This window comes from Ammospiza nelsoni, chromosome 34 (assembly GCF_027579445.1).
Source record: "Ammospiza nelsoni isolate bAmmNel1 chromosome 34, bAmmNel1.pri, whole genome shotgun sequence".
Taxonomy (NCBI): Eukaryota; Metazoa; Chordata; class Aves; order Passeriformes; family Passerellidae; genus Ammospiza; species Ammospiza nelsoni.
This window is the reverse complement of record NC_080666.1, coordinates 2252254-2269357: the sequence shown is the minus strand read 5'-3', so window position 1 is coordinate 2269357 and position 17104 is coordinate 2252254. Positions and strand designations below refer to the sequence as shown.

The 17104-nt window shown below is 57.6% G+C and overlaps 1 protein-coding gene across 4 annotated transcripts; it reads left to right on the top strand.

Annotated features, from left to right (window-relative positions):
* Positions 1-613: 613 nt before the first annotated feature.
* Positions 614-14791, top strand: PSMC4 (proteasome 26S subunit, ATPase 4). Of its 4 annotated transcripts, none has more exons than XR_009420323.1 (12): positions 614-688; positions 2390-2488; positions 3369-3555; positions 4788-4934; positions 6587-6696; positions 8678-8771; positions 9788-9955; positions 10975-11051; positions 12118-12286; positions 12905-12960; positions 14528-14708; positions 14759-14791. XR_009420323.1 is itself a non-coding variant. In XM_059491442.1 (12 exons), exons 1-11 carry the CDS (start codon positions 653-655, stop codon positions 14639-14641), a joined length of 1257 nt encoding a protein of 418 aa, XP_059347425.1. In that variant the 5' UTR covers positions 614-652; the 3' UTR covers positions 14642-14666; positions 14707-14791. The 4 variants fall into 4 exon arrangements, 3 of the variants coding, with proteins under 3 accessions (XP_059347425.1, XP_059347424.1, XP_059347426.1); XM_059491442.1 differs by having other exon boundaries at positions 14528-14666; positions 14707-14791; XM_059491441.1 differs by having other exon boundaries at positions 14528-14791.
* Positions 14792-17104: the final 2313 nt, after the last annotated feature.

The window sequence follows — 17104 nt, the reverse complement described above, 5'->3', positions numbered from 1 at the left end:
ACTGGTTTGTACTGGTTTGGGGTTTCGCATTAGCGGGATGAACTGGGATTGAACTGGGAGGGAACTGGGGGTCACTGGTTTGTACTGGTTTGGGGTTTGGGGGGGACTTGGATGAACTGGGATTGAACTGGGATGAACTGGGAGGACTCTGGGCCAAACTGGGATGGGCTGGGAGCTGCTGGGATGAACTGGGAGGGAACTGGGAGGGACTGGGATGAGTTGGGACAAACTGGGACTCACTGGGATGAACTGGGATTGAACTGGGACGAACTGGGAGGGACTGGGATTGAACTGGGAGGCACTGGGGGGGACTGGGAGTGACTGGGATTGAACTGGGACGAACTGGGAGTGACTGGGACGAACTGGGATGAACTGGGATGAACTGGGATTGAACTGGGATTGAACTGGGATGAACTGGGATTGAACTGGGATTGAACTGGGATGAACTGGGAGTGACTGGGACGAACTGGGACGAACTGGGATGAACTGGGATTGAACTGGGATTGAACTGGGAGGCACCGACAGCTCCAGCCCCATCCGCGCATGCGCGGACTCACTCCCTGACGTCACCGCTCCGCCGCCCGCCCTCGCCTCCGCCCTCCGTCGCGCAGGCGCCGGCGCGCTGACGTCACTTCCGCAGCGCCCCGTCACGATGGAGGAGCTGGGGCTGCTCGGGGAGAAGCCGCAGGTGAGGGGGGCACGGGGGGGGGAGGGGCCCGGGGGGGTCCCCAAAACCTCGAGGGGACCCCAAAACCTCGGGGGGGGGGGGAGGGGCGGGCGGGGGAGCGCCCAAAAAAACCCAAAAACCCCAAAAATCGGCGCGCGGGAGGGGGGGGGAGGGGCCGCAGGGGGCGTTTGAGCGGTCCCCGCTTTGTTGGGCCCCGCCCACTTCCAGGCTTGGCCACGCCCCCTCTTCGGGTGATACCACTTGAGGGGGGGGGAGCCCCGGGACGCCCCGAAAACGCCTCAGGAATCCCCGAAATTTGGGAATTTTTCCCCCAAAATTTGGGAGTTTTCCCCCCCCGAAATTTGGGAAATTTTCCCCCAAAATTTGGGAGTTTTCCCCCCCCGAAATTTGGGAATTCTCACCCAAAATCCCCTCATGGACCCCCGAAATTTGGGGTTTTTCCCCCCAAAATTTCGGGAACTTTCCCCCAGGATCCCCCAAAAATCCCCCAAGGGACCCCGATATTTGGGAATTCTCCGCCCCAGAACCCCAAAATTTGGGAATTTCCCCCCAGAATTTGGGATTTTCCCCCCACATTTCCCCAAAATTTTGGAATATCCTCCCCGGGACCTTAAAATTTGGGAATTCTCACCCCAGATTTCCCCCAAAATTTGGGATTTTTTTCCCCCCAAGATTCCCCCAAAATTTGGGAGTTTTCCCTCCAAAAATTTGGCAATTCTCACCCAGAATCCCCCTAAATTTGGGAATTTTCCCCCGGGCCCCCCAAAATTTGGGAATTTCTTCCTAGGGACCCCAAAATTTGGGACTTTTTCCTCAAAATTTGTGAATTTCTCCCCCACATTTCGCCAAAAGTTTGGTAATTTTTACCCGAAATGCCCCGAAATTTGGGGATTTTTTCCCACACCTGTGCCACCTGTCCTTATCTCACCTGTGCCACCTGTCCTTATCTCACCTGTGCCACCTGGCCGTGTCTCACCTGTCCCATCTCACCTGTCCTTATCTCACCTGTCCCATCTCACCTGTCCGTGTCTCACCTGTCCATATCTCACCTGTCCCACCTGTCCTTATCTCACCTGTCTGTGTCTCACCTGTCCTTATCTCACCTGTCCCATCTCACCTGTCCGTGTCTCACCTGTCCATATCTCACCTGTCCATATCTCACCTGTCCGTGTCTCACCTGTCCATGTCTCACCTGTCCATATCTCACCTGTCCATATCTCACCTGTCCATGTCTCACCTGTCCATGTCTCACCTGTCCCACCTGTCCATGTCTCACCTGTCCATATCTCACCTGTCCTTATCTCACCTGTCCATATCTCACCTGTCCATATCTCACCTGTCCGTGTCTCACCTGTCCATATCTCACCTGTCCCACCTGTCCTTATCTCACCTGTCCCATCTCACCTGTCTGTGTCTCACCTGTCCATATCTCACCTGTCCTTATCTCACCTGTCCCACCTGTCCGTATCTCACCTGTCCCATCTCACCTGTCCGTGTCTCACCTGTCCATATCTCACCTGTCCTTATCTCACCTGTCCTTATCTCACCTGTCCCACCTGTCCTTATCTCACCTGTCCCACCTGTCCGTGTCTCACCTGTCCATATCTCACCTGTCTATATCTCACCTGTCCTTATCTCACCTGTCCATATCTCACCTGTCCCACCTGTCCTTATCTCACCTGTCTGATCTCACCTGTCCAGGACGATGTCCCGGCCTCGGCCGCCCCCCGGCCCCTGCCCGGCCTCTCCTTCCTGGTGCCCGAGCCCGAGGACCTGGAGGACCTGTACAGCAGGTACAAGGTGAGAACAGGTGTGCACACCTGTGTGACACACCTGGGGACAGGTGTGAGGGGTTACGGGACCTGTACAGCAGGTACAAGGTGAGAGACACACCTGGGACAGGTGTGACACACCTGGGGACATGTGACACACGTGTGTGACAGGTGTGAGGGGTTACGGGACCTGTACAGCAGGTACAAGGTGAGAGACACACCTGGGACACACCTGGGGACACACCTGGGGACACACCTGGGACAGGTGTGAGGGGTTACAGGACCTGGAGGACCTGTACAGCAGGTACAAGGTGAGTGACACACCCGTGTGACAGTGTCCTCTGCTCCCGGTGTATCCCAGGTGTAACTCAGGTGTATCTCAGGTGTATCTCAGGTGTATCTCAGGTGTGCGTCTCACCTGTGTCCCACCTGCAGAAGCTGCAGCAGGAGCTGGAGTTCCTGGAGGTGCAGGAGGAGCTCAGCCCTGCCCCAGGTGTAACTCAGGTGTAACTCAGGTGTATCTCAGGTGTATCTCAGGTGTATCTCACCTGTCTCACCTGCAGAAGCTGCAGCAGGAGCTGGAGTTCCTGGAGGTGCAGGAGGAGCTCAGCCCCTGCCCCAGGTGTAACTCAGGTGTATCCCGGGTGTGTCTCACATAACTCAGGTGTATCCCAGGTGTATCCCAGCTGGCTCAGGTGTATCTCAGGTGTATCTCAGGTGTGTTTCTCACCTGCAGAAGCTGCAGCAGGAGCTGGAGTTCCTGGAGGTGCAGGAGGAGCTGGGCCCTGCCCCACGTGTAACTCAGGTGTAACTCAGGTGTATCCCAGGTGTATCCCAGCTGGCTCAGGTGTATCTCAGGTGTATCTCAGGAGTGTCTCACCTGTCTCAGGTGTGTTTCTCACCTGCAGAAGCTGCAGCAGGAGCTGGAGTTCCTGGAGGTGCAGGAGGAGTACATCAAGGACGAGCAGCGCAACCTCAAGAAGGAGTTCCTGCACGCGCAGGAGGAGGTGAAGCGCATCCAGAGCATCCCGCTGGTCATCGGGCAGTTCCTGGAGGCCGTGGACCAGAACACGGCCATCGTGGGCTCCACCACAGGTGAGGAACACCTGGGCACACCTGGGCACACACCTGGGCACACCTGGGGTGGGTGGGAGATACCTGGAATGGGTTTGGAGTGTCCCATTGGTCACTGGTGGACATGGGCCAGAACACGGCCATCGTGGGCTCCACCACAGGTGAGTGACACACCTGGGCACACCTGGGCACACACCTGGGCACACACCTGGGCGCACCTGGGCACACCTGGGATGGGTAAGAGATACCTGGGGCAGGTGGGGACGTGGCTTGAGAAGGTCCCCATTGGCCACCACAGAGGGTGGAGCTGACCGCGGTCGTTGCGGGGACCACCACAGGTGAGGGACACACCTGAGGCCACACCTGAGGCCTCACCTGAGGCCTCACCTGAGGCCTCACCTGGCCGTGGTGAGGACGTAAGGACGGAACGTTCCCACCCAACCTGGCCGTGCCCACACCTCGCCACGTCCTCTCCGACCACACCCGGGCCCCATCCCACCACCCCACCTGGCCCAGGTGAGCTCCAGGTGACGCCCAGGTGACCTCCAGGTGTGCTCCAGGTGATCTCCTGGTGAGCTCCAGGTGGTCTTCTGGTGATCGATCTCCTGGTGATTGATCTCCTGGTGATTGATGTCCTAGTGATCTCCAGGTGATCCCCAGGTGATCTCCAGGTGATCTTCTGGTGATTGATCTCCTGGTGATCGATCTCCTGGTGATCTCCAGGTGATTTCTTGGTGGTCTCCAGGTGATCTCCAGGTGAGCTCCTGGTGATCGATCTCCTGGTGATCGATGTCCTGGTGAGCTCCAGGTGATCCCCAGGTGATGTCCAGGTGAGCTCCAGATGAGCTCCTGGTGATCTCCTGGTGATCGATGTCCTAGTGATCTCCAGGTGATCTCCTGGTGAGCTCCAGGTGATCTCCAGGTGATCTCCGGGTGGTCTTCAGGTGATCTCCAGGTGAGCTCCAGGTGATCTCCTGGTGAGCTCCAGGTGATCGATCTCCTGGTGATCGATGTCCTGGTGAGCTCCAGGTGATCTCCAGGTGATCTCCTGGTGGTCTTCAGGTGATCTCCAGGTGATCAATCTTCTGGTGATCTCCTGGTGAGCTCCTGGTGATCGATCTCCTGGTGATCGATGTTCTGGTGAGGTCCAGGTGATCTCCAGGTGATCCCCAGGTGGTTTTCTGGTGAGCTCCTGGTGAGCTCCAGGTGATCTCCAGGTGAGCCCCAGGTGACGCCCAGGTGTGTCCCCGCAGGTTCCAACTACTACGTGCGCATCCTGAGCACCATCGACCGCGAGCTGCTCAAGCCCAACGCCTCGGTGGCGCTGCACAAGCACAGCAACGCCCTGGTGGACGTCCTGCCGCCCGAGGCCGACAGCAGCATCATGATGCTCACCTCAGGTGGGGCACCCGGGCACACCCGGGCACACCTGGGCACACCCGGGCACACCTGGGCTCCGTAAAACGTCGGTTTGGGGGGAAAAGCTGGGGGTTTGGGGTGGAAAAATGGGGTTTGGGGTCACCTGAAGTTCATGAGATGTTCTGAGGAACCATCTTGAGGTCACCCGGGCACACCTGGGCACACCTGGGCTTGTTTCCAGTCCATCCCAGTTTGTCCCAGTCCCTCCCAGTCCATCCCAGTTGCCCCCCAGACCAGAGGCTGGACATGGTGGTCACTCCTTGGTCACCCCTTGGTCACCTCTTGGTCACCCCTTGGTCACCCCTTGGTGTCTCCAGTTGACCTTGGAGAAGTTCTTGGTGGCCCCGGACCATCCCAGTCCATCCCAGTTGACCCAAACCGGTCCCAGTTTGTCCCAGTTTGGTCCCAGTTGCCCCCTTGACTCTCCAGACCAGTTGCTGGATGTGGTGGTCACTCCTTGGTCATCTCTTGGTCAACCTTTGGTGCCTCCAGTTGACCTTGGAGAAGCTCTTGGTGACTGCATTTGGTCCCAGTTGACCCAAACTGGTCCCAGTCGGTCCCAGTTTGTCCCAGTTGGTCCCAGTCCATCCCGGTTGTCCCCTGTGTCCCCCCAGACCAGAGGCCGGACGTGGTGGTCACTCCTTGGTCACCTCTTGGTCACCTCTTGGTCACTCCTTGGTCACCCCTTGGTGCCTCCAGTTGACCTTGGAGAAGTTCTTGGTGACCCCAGACCATCCCAGTCCATCCCAGTCCATCCCAGTTGACCCAAACTGGTCCCAGTTGTCCCCTGTCCCCCCAGACCAGAAGCCGGACGTGGTGGTCACCCCTTGGTCACCCCTTGGTCACCCTTTGGTCATCTCTTGGTCAACCTTTGGTGCCTCCAGTTGACCTTGGAGAAGTTCTTGGTGACCCCAGTTGGTCCCAGTTGGTCTCAGTCCATCCCAGTTGACTCTCCAGACCAGAAGCTGGATGTGGTGGTCACCCCTTGGTCACTCCTTGGTCACCCCTTGGTGTCTCCAGTTGACCTTGGAGAAGTTCTTGGTGACCCCAGACCATCCCAGTTGACCCAAACTGGTCCCAGTTTGGTCCCAGTTGGTCCCAGTTGGTCCCAGTCCATCCCGGTTGTCCCCTGTCCCCCCAGACCAGAAGCTGGACGTGGTGGTGACCCCTTGGTCACCTCTTGGTCACTCCTTGGTCACCTCTTGGTGTCTCCGGTTGACCTTGGAGAAGTTCTTGGTGACCCCAGACCATCCCAGACCATCCCAGTCCATCCCAGTTGTCCCCAGTCCATCCCGGTTGTCCCCTGTCCCCCCAGACCAGAGGCCGGACGTGGTGGTCACTCCTTGGTCACCCCTTGGTGTCTCCAGTTGACCTTGGAGAAGTTCTTGGTGGCCCCAGACCATCCCAGTTTGTCCCAGTTTGTCCCAGTTTGGTCTCAGTTGTCCCCTGTCCCCCCAGACCAGAAGCCGGACGTGGTGGTCACTCCTTGGTCACCTCTTGGTCACTTCTTGGTCACTCCTTGGTCATCTCTTGGTGTCTCCAGTTGACCTTGCAGAAGTTCTTGGTGGCCCCGGACCATCCCAGTCCATCCCAGTTGTCCCCAGTCCATCCCGGTTGTCCCCTGTCCCCCCAGACCAGAAGCCGGACGTGGTCTACGCCGACATCGGTGGCATGGACATCCAGAAGCAGGAGGTGCGCGAGGCCGTGGAGCTGCCGCTGACCCACTTCGAGCTCTACAAACAGGTGGGACCTCCTGGACCTCCTGGGGACCTTCTGGGGACCTCCTGGGACCTTCTGGGGAGTCCTGGGGACCTCCTGGACCTTCTGGGGTGTCCTGGGGACCTCCTGGGGACCTTCTGGGGTCTCCTGGAGACCTCCTGGACCTTCTGGGGACCTTCTGGGATCTTCTGGGGCCTCCTGGACCTTCTGGGGTCTCCTGGGGACCTTCTGAGACCTTCTGGGGTGTCCTGGGGACCTTCTGGACCTTCTGGGGACCTCCTGGGGACCTCCAGATCATCTCCAGGTGACCTTGAGGATCCTCAAGTGATCTCCAGGGCACTTTGGAGACCTTCAGGTGACCTCCAGGGCACCTTTAGGATCTCAGGTCACCTCCAGGTCACCTCGGAGACCCTCAGGTGATGTCCAGGACACCTGGAGGAGCTCCAGGGCACCTCGAGGACCCTCAGGTCACCTCGAGGACCCTCAGGTCACCTCCAGGGCACCTTGAGGAGCTCCAGGTGACCTTGGAGACCCTCAGGTGATCTCCAGGTGACCTTGAGGATCTTCAGGTGACCTCCAGGTGACCTTGGAGACCCTCAGGTGATCTCCAGATGGTCTCAGGTGATGTCCAGGTCATCTCCAGGTGGCCTGGGGGCTCCTCAGGTGACCTTGGGAACCCTCAGGTGATCTCCAGGGCACCTTGAGGAGCTCCAGGTCACCTTGAGGACCTGAAGGTCACCTTGAGGAGCTCCAGGTCACTTTGAGGACTCTCAGATGATCTCCAGGGCACCTTGGGGAGCTCCAGGTCATCATGGTGATCTCCAGGTCATCTTCAGGTGACCTTGAGGGCCTTCAGATCACCTTGAGGAACCTCAGGTGATCTCCCGGTCACCTTGAGGCCCCTCAGGTCACCTTGAGGACCTTCAGGGCACCTTGAGGAGCTCCAGGGCCCCTTGGGGACCTCAGGTCACCTTGAGGACCTTCAGGTGATCTCCAGGTCACTTTGAGGATCTCAGGTCACCTCCAGGTCACCTTGAGGACCTCCAGGGTACCTTGAGGACCCTCAGGTGATCTCCAGGTGACCTTGAGGAGCTCCAGGGCACCTTGAGGAGCTCCGGGTCACCTTGAGGACCCTCAGGTGATCTCCAGGTCACCTTGAGGAGCTCCGGGTCACCTTGAAGATCTTCAGGTCACCTTGAGGACCCTCAGGTCACTTTGAGGAGCTCCGGGTGACCTTTAGGAGCTCCAGGGCACCTTGAGGACCCTCAGGTGATCTCCAGGTGACCTTGAGGAGCTCCAGGTCACCTTGAGGACCTTCAGGTCACCTTGGAGACCCTCAGGTGATCTCCAGGTGACTTTGAGGAGCTCTGGGTGACCTTGAGGAGCTCCAGGGCACCTTGAGGATCCTCAGGTGATCTCCAGGTGACCTCGAGGAGCTCCAGGGCAACTTGGGGACCTCCAGGTCACCTTGAGGACCCTCAGGTGATCTCCAGGTGACTTTGAGGAGCTCTGGGTCACCTTGAGGAGCTCCAGGGCACCTTGAGGACCCTCAGGTCACCTTGAGGAGCTCCAGGGCACCTTGAGGACCCTCGGGTGATCTCCAGGTGACTTTGAGGAGCTCTGGGTCACCTTGAGGAGCTCCACGGCACCTTGAGGATCCTCAGGTGACCTTGAGGAGCTCCAGGGCACCTTGAGAACCCTCAGGTGATCTCCAGGTGACCTTGAGGACCCTCAGGTGCCCTTGAGGAGCTCCAGGTCACCTTGAGGACCCTCAGGTGATCTCCAGGTGACCTTGAGGAGCTCTGGGTGACCTTGAGGAGCTCCAGGGCACCTTGAGGAGCTCTGGGTGACCTTGAGGAGCTCCAGGGCACCTTGAGAACCCTCAGGTGATCTCCAGGTGACCTTGAGGAGCTCTGGGTGACCTTGAGGACCCTCAGGTGCCCTTGAGGAGCTCCAGGTCACTCGAGGTCCCGGCTGTGGTGACCGCGGTGTCCTCTCCCTGCAGATCGGCATTGACCCCCCGCGGGGGGTGCTCATGTACGGCCCCCCCGGCTGCGGGAAGACCATGCTGGCCAAGGCGGTGGCCCACCACACCACCGGTGAGTGCTGGGGACATCTGAGAGGCCTTTGGGGACGTCTGAGAGGTCCTGGGTGGGGTTTGGGGCCATCTCGAGAAGTTTGGAGACATCTGAGAGGGGTCTGGGGACATCTGGGTGGGGTTTGAGGAGGTTCTTGGGAGTGAGGAACCTCCTGGAGAACTTCAGGATGAAGCTCAGGAACGTCTGGGGTAGGATTTGGGGTCACCTGGGTTTCTGGAGATGTGTTGGGTTCCTGGTGGCTTCCATGGGTTCTTGGTGGTCTCCATGGATTCCTGGTGGTCTCCGTGGGGTTTCTGGAGATGTTTTTTGGGTTCTTGATGATCTCCATGGGTTCCCGGTGGGATTTTTGAGATTTCTGGAGATGTTTTGGGTTCCTGGTGGTCTCCCTGGGGTTCCTGGAGGTGTTTTGGATTCCTGGTGGTCTCCATGGATTCCTGGTGGGGTTTTTGAGATTTCTGAAGATGTTTCGGGTTCCTGGTGGTCTCCATGGGATTTCTGGAGATGTTCTGGGTTCCTGGTGGTCTCCATGGGTTCCTGGTGGTCTCCATGGGCTTTCTAGAGGTGTTTTGGGTTCCTGGTGGTCTCCATGGTGTTTCTGGAGATGTTTTGGGTTCCTGGTGGTCTCCATGGGTTCCTGGTGGTCTCCATGGTGTTTCTGGAGGTGTTTTGGGTTCCTGGTGGTCTCCATGGGATTTCTGGAGATGTTCTGGGTTCCTGGTGGTCTCCATGGGTTCCTGGTGGTCTCCATGGTGTTTCTGGAGGTGTTTTGGATTCCTGGTGGTCTCCATGGGTTCCTGGTGGTCTCCATGGGGTTTCTGGAGGTGTTTTGGGTTCCTGGTGGTCTCCATGGTGTTTCTGGAGGTGTTTTGGATTCCTGGTGGTCTCCATGGGTTCCTGGTGGTCTCCACGGGGTTTCTGGAGATGTTTCGGGTTCCTGGTGGTCTCCGTGGATTTCCGGTGGCATTTTGTGACTCTGGACGTGCCCAACTTTGGCTTTCTGGTGGTGTCCTCTCCAGCGGCCTTCATCCGCGTGGTGGGCTCGGAGTTCGTGCAGAAGTACCTGGGCGAGGGCCCGCGCATGGTGCGCGACGTCTTCCGCCTGGCCAAGGAGAACGCGCCGGCCATCATCTTCATCGACGAGATCGACGCCATCGCCACCAAGCGCTTCGACGCCCAGACCGGCGGTGAGGACCTGCACCTCCGTGGGCTGGGGCTGGGAGGTCCTGGGTGGAGCCCTGGTGGTCCTGGGTGGGGTTTGGGTGGGTTTAGGTGGGTTTTGGTGGGTCTTTGGGGTGAGGAACCTTCTGGAGAGCTTCTGAGTGAGGGTCAGGAGAACCTCAAGGTGGGGCTTGAAGACCTCAGACCCTCAGATTGGAGAGGGGTCTCCATGGGGTAGGGGCTGGGAGGTCCTGGGTGGACCCCTGGTGGTCCTGGGTGGAGTTTGGGTGGGTTTGGGTGGGTTTTGGTGGGTCTTTGGGTGAGGAACCTTCTGGAGAACTTCTGGATGAGGGTCAGGAGAACATCAAGGTGGGGTTTGAGGACCTGGACCTCCAGCCTGGCCAGGGGTCCCCATGGGGTCAGGGCTGGGAGGTCCTGGGTGGGGTTTTGAGGAATTCTGGGGGTGAGGAACGTTCTGGAGAACTTCTGGATGAGAGTCAGGAGAACCTCGAGGTGGGGCTTGAAGACCTCAGACCCTCAGATTGGGGAGGGGTCTCCATTGGGGTGGAGTTTGGGAGGTCCTGGGTGGGATTTTGAGGGATTTTGGTGGGATTTGGGCTTGAGGAACCTTCTGGAGACCTTCTGGGTGAGGGTCAGGACAACCTCAAGGTTGGGTTTCAGGATCTGGACCTCCGGCCTGGCCAGGGGACTCCATGGGGTGGGGGCTGGGAGGTCCTGGGTGGGGTTTTGAGGGATTCTGGGGGTGAGGAACCTTCTGGAGAACTTCAGGATGGAGACCAAGGTGGGGTCTGGGGACACCTGGGTGGAATTTGGGGTCACCTGGATGAAATTTTGGGGTCACCTGGAGGGAATTTTGGATTTTGGGTGGAATTTGGGGGTGAGGAACCTTCTGGAGAACCTCAGGAACACCTGGGTGGAATTTTGGGGTCACCTGGAGGGAATTTTGGATTTCGGGTGGAGTTTTGGGGGTTTTGGGTGGTCCCTGCAACCCAGAGGTCCCAAAATCTCCGTTTTTCTCCCCAAGCCGACCGCGAGGTCCAACGGATCCTCCTGGAGCTCCTGAACCAGATGGACGGCTTCGACCAGAACGTCAACGTCAAGGTGGGACCAGGTGTCCTCAGGTGGCCCCAGGTGTCCTCAGGTATCTCCAGGTGACCGCGGCCACCAACCTGGAGACACCTGGATCCAGAATTTTGGGGTTTTACGAGGTTTTATGGAGTCTGTGTGGATCTTTATGAGGTCCTATGAGGTTTTGAGGATCTCAGGTGTCCTCATCTGTCACCTGTCCGCAGGAGATCATGGCCACCAATCATGAGGACACCTGGACCATGAACTGTGGGGGTTTTATGGGGTTTTATGAGGTTTTATGGAGTTTTTATGGATTTTTATGGGGTTTTGGAGATCTCAGGTGTCCTCACCCTTCACCTGTCTGCAGGAGATCATGGCCACCAACCATGAGGACACCTGGATCAGCAATTCTGGGCTTTTTTGAGGTTTTATGGAGTCTGTGTGGATCTTTATGAGGTTCTGTGGGGTTTTGGAGATCTCAGGTGTCCTGACCCCTCACCTGTCCGCAGGTGATCATGGCCACCAACCATGGGCACACCTGGACCATGAACTATGGGGGTTTTTTAGGGTTTTGCGAGGTTTTATGGAGTCTGTGTGGATTTTTATGGGATTTTATGGGGTTTTGGAGATCTCAGGTGTCCTGACCCCTCACCTGTCCGCAGGTGATCATGACCACCAACCATGAGGACACCTGGGTCAGGACCTATGGGGGTTTATGAGGTTTTATGGAGTCTGTGTGGATCTTTATGAGGTTCTGTGGGGTTTTGGAGATCTCAGGTGTCCTGACCCCAAACCTGTCCGCAGGTGATCATGGCCACCAACCATGAGAACACCTGGACCATGAACTATGGGGGTTTTTTAGGGTTTTGTGAGGTTTTATGGAGTCTGTGTGGATCTTTATGAGGTTCTGTGGGGTTTTGGAGATCTCGGGTGTCCTGACCCCTCACCTGTCCGCAGGTGATCATGGCCACCAACCATGGGCACACCTGGACCATGAACTATGGGGGTTTATGAGGTTTTATGGAGTCTGTGTGGATCTTTATGAGGTTCTGTGGGGTTTTGGAGATCTCAGGTGTCCTGACCCCTCACCTGTCCGCAGGTGATCATGGCCACCAACCGCGCGGACACGCTGGACCCGGCGCTGCTCCGGCCCGGCCGCCTGGACCGCAAGATCGAGTTCCCGCTGCCCGACCGGCGGCAGAAGCGCCTCATCTTCTCCACCATCACCGGCAAGATGAACCTGTCCGAGGAGGTGGACCTGGAGGATTGTATCCGCACACCTGGGCACACACCTGGGCACACCTGGGGGCACCTGGGCACACCTGGGGGGTTAGAAACACACCTGGGCACACCTGGGCACACCTGGGCACTCACCTGTCCGAGGAGGTGGACCTGGAGGATTGTATCCGCACACCTGGCACACACCTGGGCACACCTGGGGGCACCTGGGCACACCTGGGGGGTTAGAAACACACCTGGGCACACCTGGGGGGTTAGAAACACACCTGGGCACACCTGGGCACTCACCTGTCCGAGGAGGTGGACCTGGAGGATTGTATCCGCACACCTGGCACACACCTGGGCACACCTGGGGGCACCTGGGGGGTTAGAAACACACCTGGGGGCACCTGGAGGATTGTATCCGCACACCTGGGCACACCTGGGGACACCTGGGCACACACCTGGGGGGGATGGGAATACACCTGGGCACACCTGGGCACTCACCTGTCCAAGGAGGTGGACCTGGAGGATTGTATCCGCACACCTGGGCACACCTGGGCACACCTGGACATGCTCTGCACACACCTGGGCACACCTGGGCACACCTGGACATGCTCTGGACACACCTGGGCACACCTGGGCCGTTTCCTTGACCCCTGACCCAGACGTGGCGCGGCCGGACAAGATCTCGGGGGCCGACATCAACTCCATCTGCCAGGAGGTGAGGGCACACCTGGGCACACACCTGGGAATATCCACAGACACACCTGGGCACACCTGGGCACACACCTGGGAATATCCACAGACACACCTGGGCACACCTGGGCACACCTGGGTATATCCACAGACACACCTGGGCACACCTGGGCACACCTGGGTATATCCACAGACACACCTGGGCACACACCTGGGCACACACCTGGGCACACACCTGGGCACACACCTGGGCACAGCTGAGCACACCTGGGCACACCTGGGAATATCCACAGACACACCTGGGCACACCTGGGCACACCTGGGTATATCCACAGACACACCTGGGCACACACCTGGGCACAGCTGGGCACAGCTGAGAGACACCTGCGACAGGTGAAAGGGGAGACTGGGGACACCCGGGGATACCCGGGCACGAGTGTGACACCTGTGGCTGGGTGGCACAGGTGGCTGAGCAGAGGTGGCACAGGTGTGGCTGTGACTCGGTGTAGGTGACACCCAGGTGTCCCAGGTGACACCCGGGTGACATTCCCAGGGTGCCGCGCTGGCCGTGCGCGAGAACCGGTACACGGTGCTGGCACAGGTGGCACAGGTGTGGCTGTAGCTCGGTGCAGGTGGCACAGGTGACACTGAGGTGACACCCAGGTGACACACAGGTGACACCCAGGTGACACACAGGTGACCCTGTCCCCAGGGCGGCACGCTGGCCGTGCGCGAGAACAGGTACATGGTGCTGGCACAGGTGTGGCTGTGGGTGACACAGGTGGCACAGGTGTGGCTGTAACTTGGTGCAGGTGACGCTGAGGTGTCCCAGGTGACACTGAGGTGACACACAGGTGACATTCCCCGCAGGGCGGCACGCTGGCCGTGCGCAAGAAACGCTACATGGTGCTCACAGGTGGCACAGGTGTGGCTGTGGGTGACACAGGTGACACAGGGGTGGCTGTGGGTGACACACAGGTGACACAGGTGTGGCTGTAACTCGGTGTAGGTGACGCTGAGGTGTCCCAGGTGACACTGAGGTGACACACAGGTGACATTCCCCGCAGGGCGGCACGCTGGCCTGTGCGCGAGAACAGGTACACGGTGCTGGCACAGGTGTGGCTGTGGGTGACACAGGTGACACTCAGGTGGCACAGGTGTGGCTGTGGCTCAGTGCAGGTGACACAGGGGTGGCTGTGGGTGACACAGGTGACACAGGTGACACCGAGGTGACACTCAGGTGACATTGTCCCCAGGGGCGGCACGCTGGCCGTGCGCGAGAACAGGTACACGGTGCTGGCACAGGTGTGGCTGTGGGTGGCACAGGTGACACAGGGGTGGCTGTGGGTGGCACAGGTGACACAGGGGTGGCTGTGGGTGACACACGGGTGACACAGGTGACACTGAGGTGACATTGTCCCCAGGGCGGCACGCTGGCCGTGCGCGAGAACAGGTACACGGTGCTGGCACAGGTGTGGCTGTGGGTGGCACAGGTGACACAGGGGTGGCTGTGGCTCAGTGCAGGTGACACAGGGGTGGCTGTGGGTGACACAGGTGACACACAGGTGACACTCAGGTGACATTGTCCCCAGGGCGGCATGCTGGCGGTGCGCGAGAACCGCTACATCGTGCTGGCCAAGGACTTTGAGAAGGCGTACAAAACCGTCATCAAGAAGGACGAGCAGGAGCACGAGTTCTACAAGTGACACCTCGGGGACACCCTGGGGACACCTGGGGACACCCTGGGGACACCCTGGGGACACCTGGGGACACCTAGACACACCTGGGGACACCTGGACACACCTGGAGACACCTGGGGACACCCCTGGGGACGTTCAAATAAAGCTGAGACCGGAGCGAGAGGCTTGGAGCCTTTTTGGGGACACCGTGAGGGACCTGGGGACATCTCCTGGAGATGGCCTTGGGGACACCCCTGGGGACACGCTTGGGACACTGGGACACGCTTGGGGACACTGGGATGGCCTCGGGGACACTTTGGGGAGACTGGGATGGACATGGGGACACTTTGGGGACACCAGGAGGGACCTGGGGACACTTTGGGGACACAGGGACTGAGCTGGGGACACGGGGACGACCTGGGGATGGATTTGGGGACACTTTGGTGACATGGGGACACCATGGGGACACTGAGACACCCCTGGGGACACCAGGATGGCCTTGGGGACACCAGGAAACCGCAGACCATCTCTGGCAACAGCTTGGGGACATTTGGGGTCGTCTGCCACCATTTTGGTCCATTTTGGGTCATTTTGCAGCATTTTGGGGCATTTTTAGGCGATTTTTCAGCGGTTCGCGGCGATTTTTGGGACTTAGGAGCAGTTTTGGGTCAGTTCGGGAAATTTCGGGGACTTTTGAGGCGTTTTTTGTCATTTTTGGGACATTTTGGCGACATTTTCAGCCTCGATTTTGAAGCCTTGCAGGCCGCGTTGCCATGGCGACGCGCCAGCGAGTCCCTCATCTGATTGGTCTATTCCTATCACGTGAACGGGGAATCCCTGCGTGCTGATTGGTCGAATGGAGTCACACTTGCGGAGAAGGAGAGCGCTGATTGGTCGCTCCTGGGTCACGTGTGCGGAAGTGGCGGGGCGGGGGAGCCACAGGTGGGAGCGCCGGGGGGGGGGGGGGGAGCCCAAAATTTGGGGGGGAGGGGCCCCAAAATTGGGGTGGGGGAGGGGAAAGGGGTCGGGGGGGGGGGGAGGGGAGGGGGAGAGAAGGCAGAGGGGCGGAAAAGGAAAAAATTCCCCGAAAATTGGCGAAAATTTGATCAAAATCGACCCAAAATTGACTAAAATCGACCCAAAATTGATAAAAATTGATTAAAGTTGATTAAAATTGATTAAAATCGAGGAAAATTGACTCAAATTTGGCCAAATCTGGAGGGAAATGAGAAGAAATTATTTAAAAGTGGCAAAAAATTGAATTAAAATTGATAAAAAGCGAGGGAAAGTTATAAAATGATAAAAAATGGAACAAAAAGTTACAAAATTGGGGGGAAATGAGGTCAGAAGGGAAAAAATGGAGGAAAGGGAGGGAAGATTTTCTGAAATTCCCTGAATTCCCTAAAATTCCCCAAAATCTCCCTCAAAAATCCCCAAATTCCCAAAAATCCCCCCCACAAATCCCCATAAAACCCCAAAAAAATCCCAAAAAATTCCCAAAAAAACCCAAAAAATCCCTCAAAAAATCCCCAACCCCCCCTCAAAATCCTCCCCCAAAACTCCAAAAAAAAAAAGCCAAAAAAATCCCCAAAAATCCCCCTAAAAAATCCCCCCGAAAAATTCCCCCAAAACACCAAAAAATCCCCAAAAATTCCCCCCAAAAAACCCCAAAAAATCCCAAAAATTCCCCCAAAAATCTAAAAAAATCCCCAAAAATTCTCCCCAAAACCCCCTCAAAATCCCCCCCCCTAAAACTCAAAAAAATTCCCAAAAATTCCCAAAAAATCCAAAAAAATCCCCCCCGAAAAAATCCCCCAAAACACAAAAAAATCCCAAAAAATTCCCTCAAAAATCCCCAAAAAACCCCAAAAAATCCCAAAAAATTTCCCCCAAAAATCCCCAAACAAACCCTCAAAAAATCCCCCAAACCCCCCTCAAAATCCCCCCCAAAACTCCAAAAAAAAAAATAAAGCCAAAAAATTCCCTCAAAAATCCCCAAAAACCCCAAAAAATCCCCAAAAATTCCCTCAAAAATCCCCAAAAACCCCAAAAAAATCCCAAAAATTCCCTCAAAAATCCCCAAAATTCCCCTCAAAAATCCCCAAAACCCCCCCAAAATTCCCCAAAAATTCCATCAAAAATCCCCACAAATGCCCCCAAAAGCCCCCAAATTTCCCCTCCCCCCCCTCCCCTCCCCCCCCCGTCGCGGTTCCCTTTGCCCCCCCCGCCCCTCCCCCACCCCCGCCCCTCCCCCCTCCCCTCTGCCCCCAATTTCCCGCCAATTTTTTTTTATTTTTGCCTCTTTCCCAACTTTCGCTGCCCCCGGGACCCCAAAATCCCAAACTGGGCCCAAACCCCCTCCCCCCACCCCCGGCCCCTCCCCCACCCCCGGCCCCTCCCCCACCCAGCCCCGAAAAAATGGGGGGGGGAGGGGAATTGGGGAGGGGGGGGGGTTGGGATTTTTTGGGTTTTTTTTTTAATTTTTGGGGG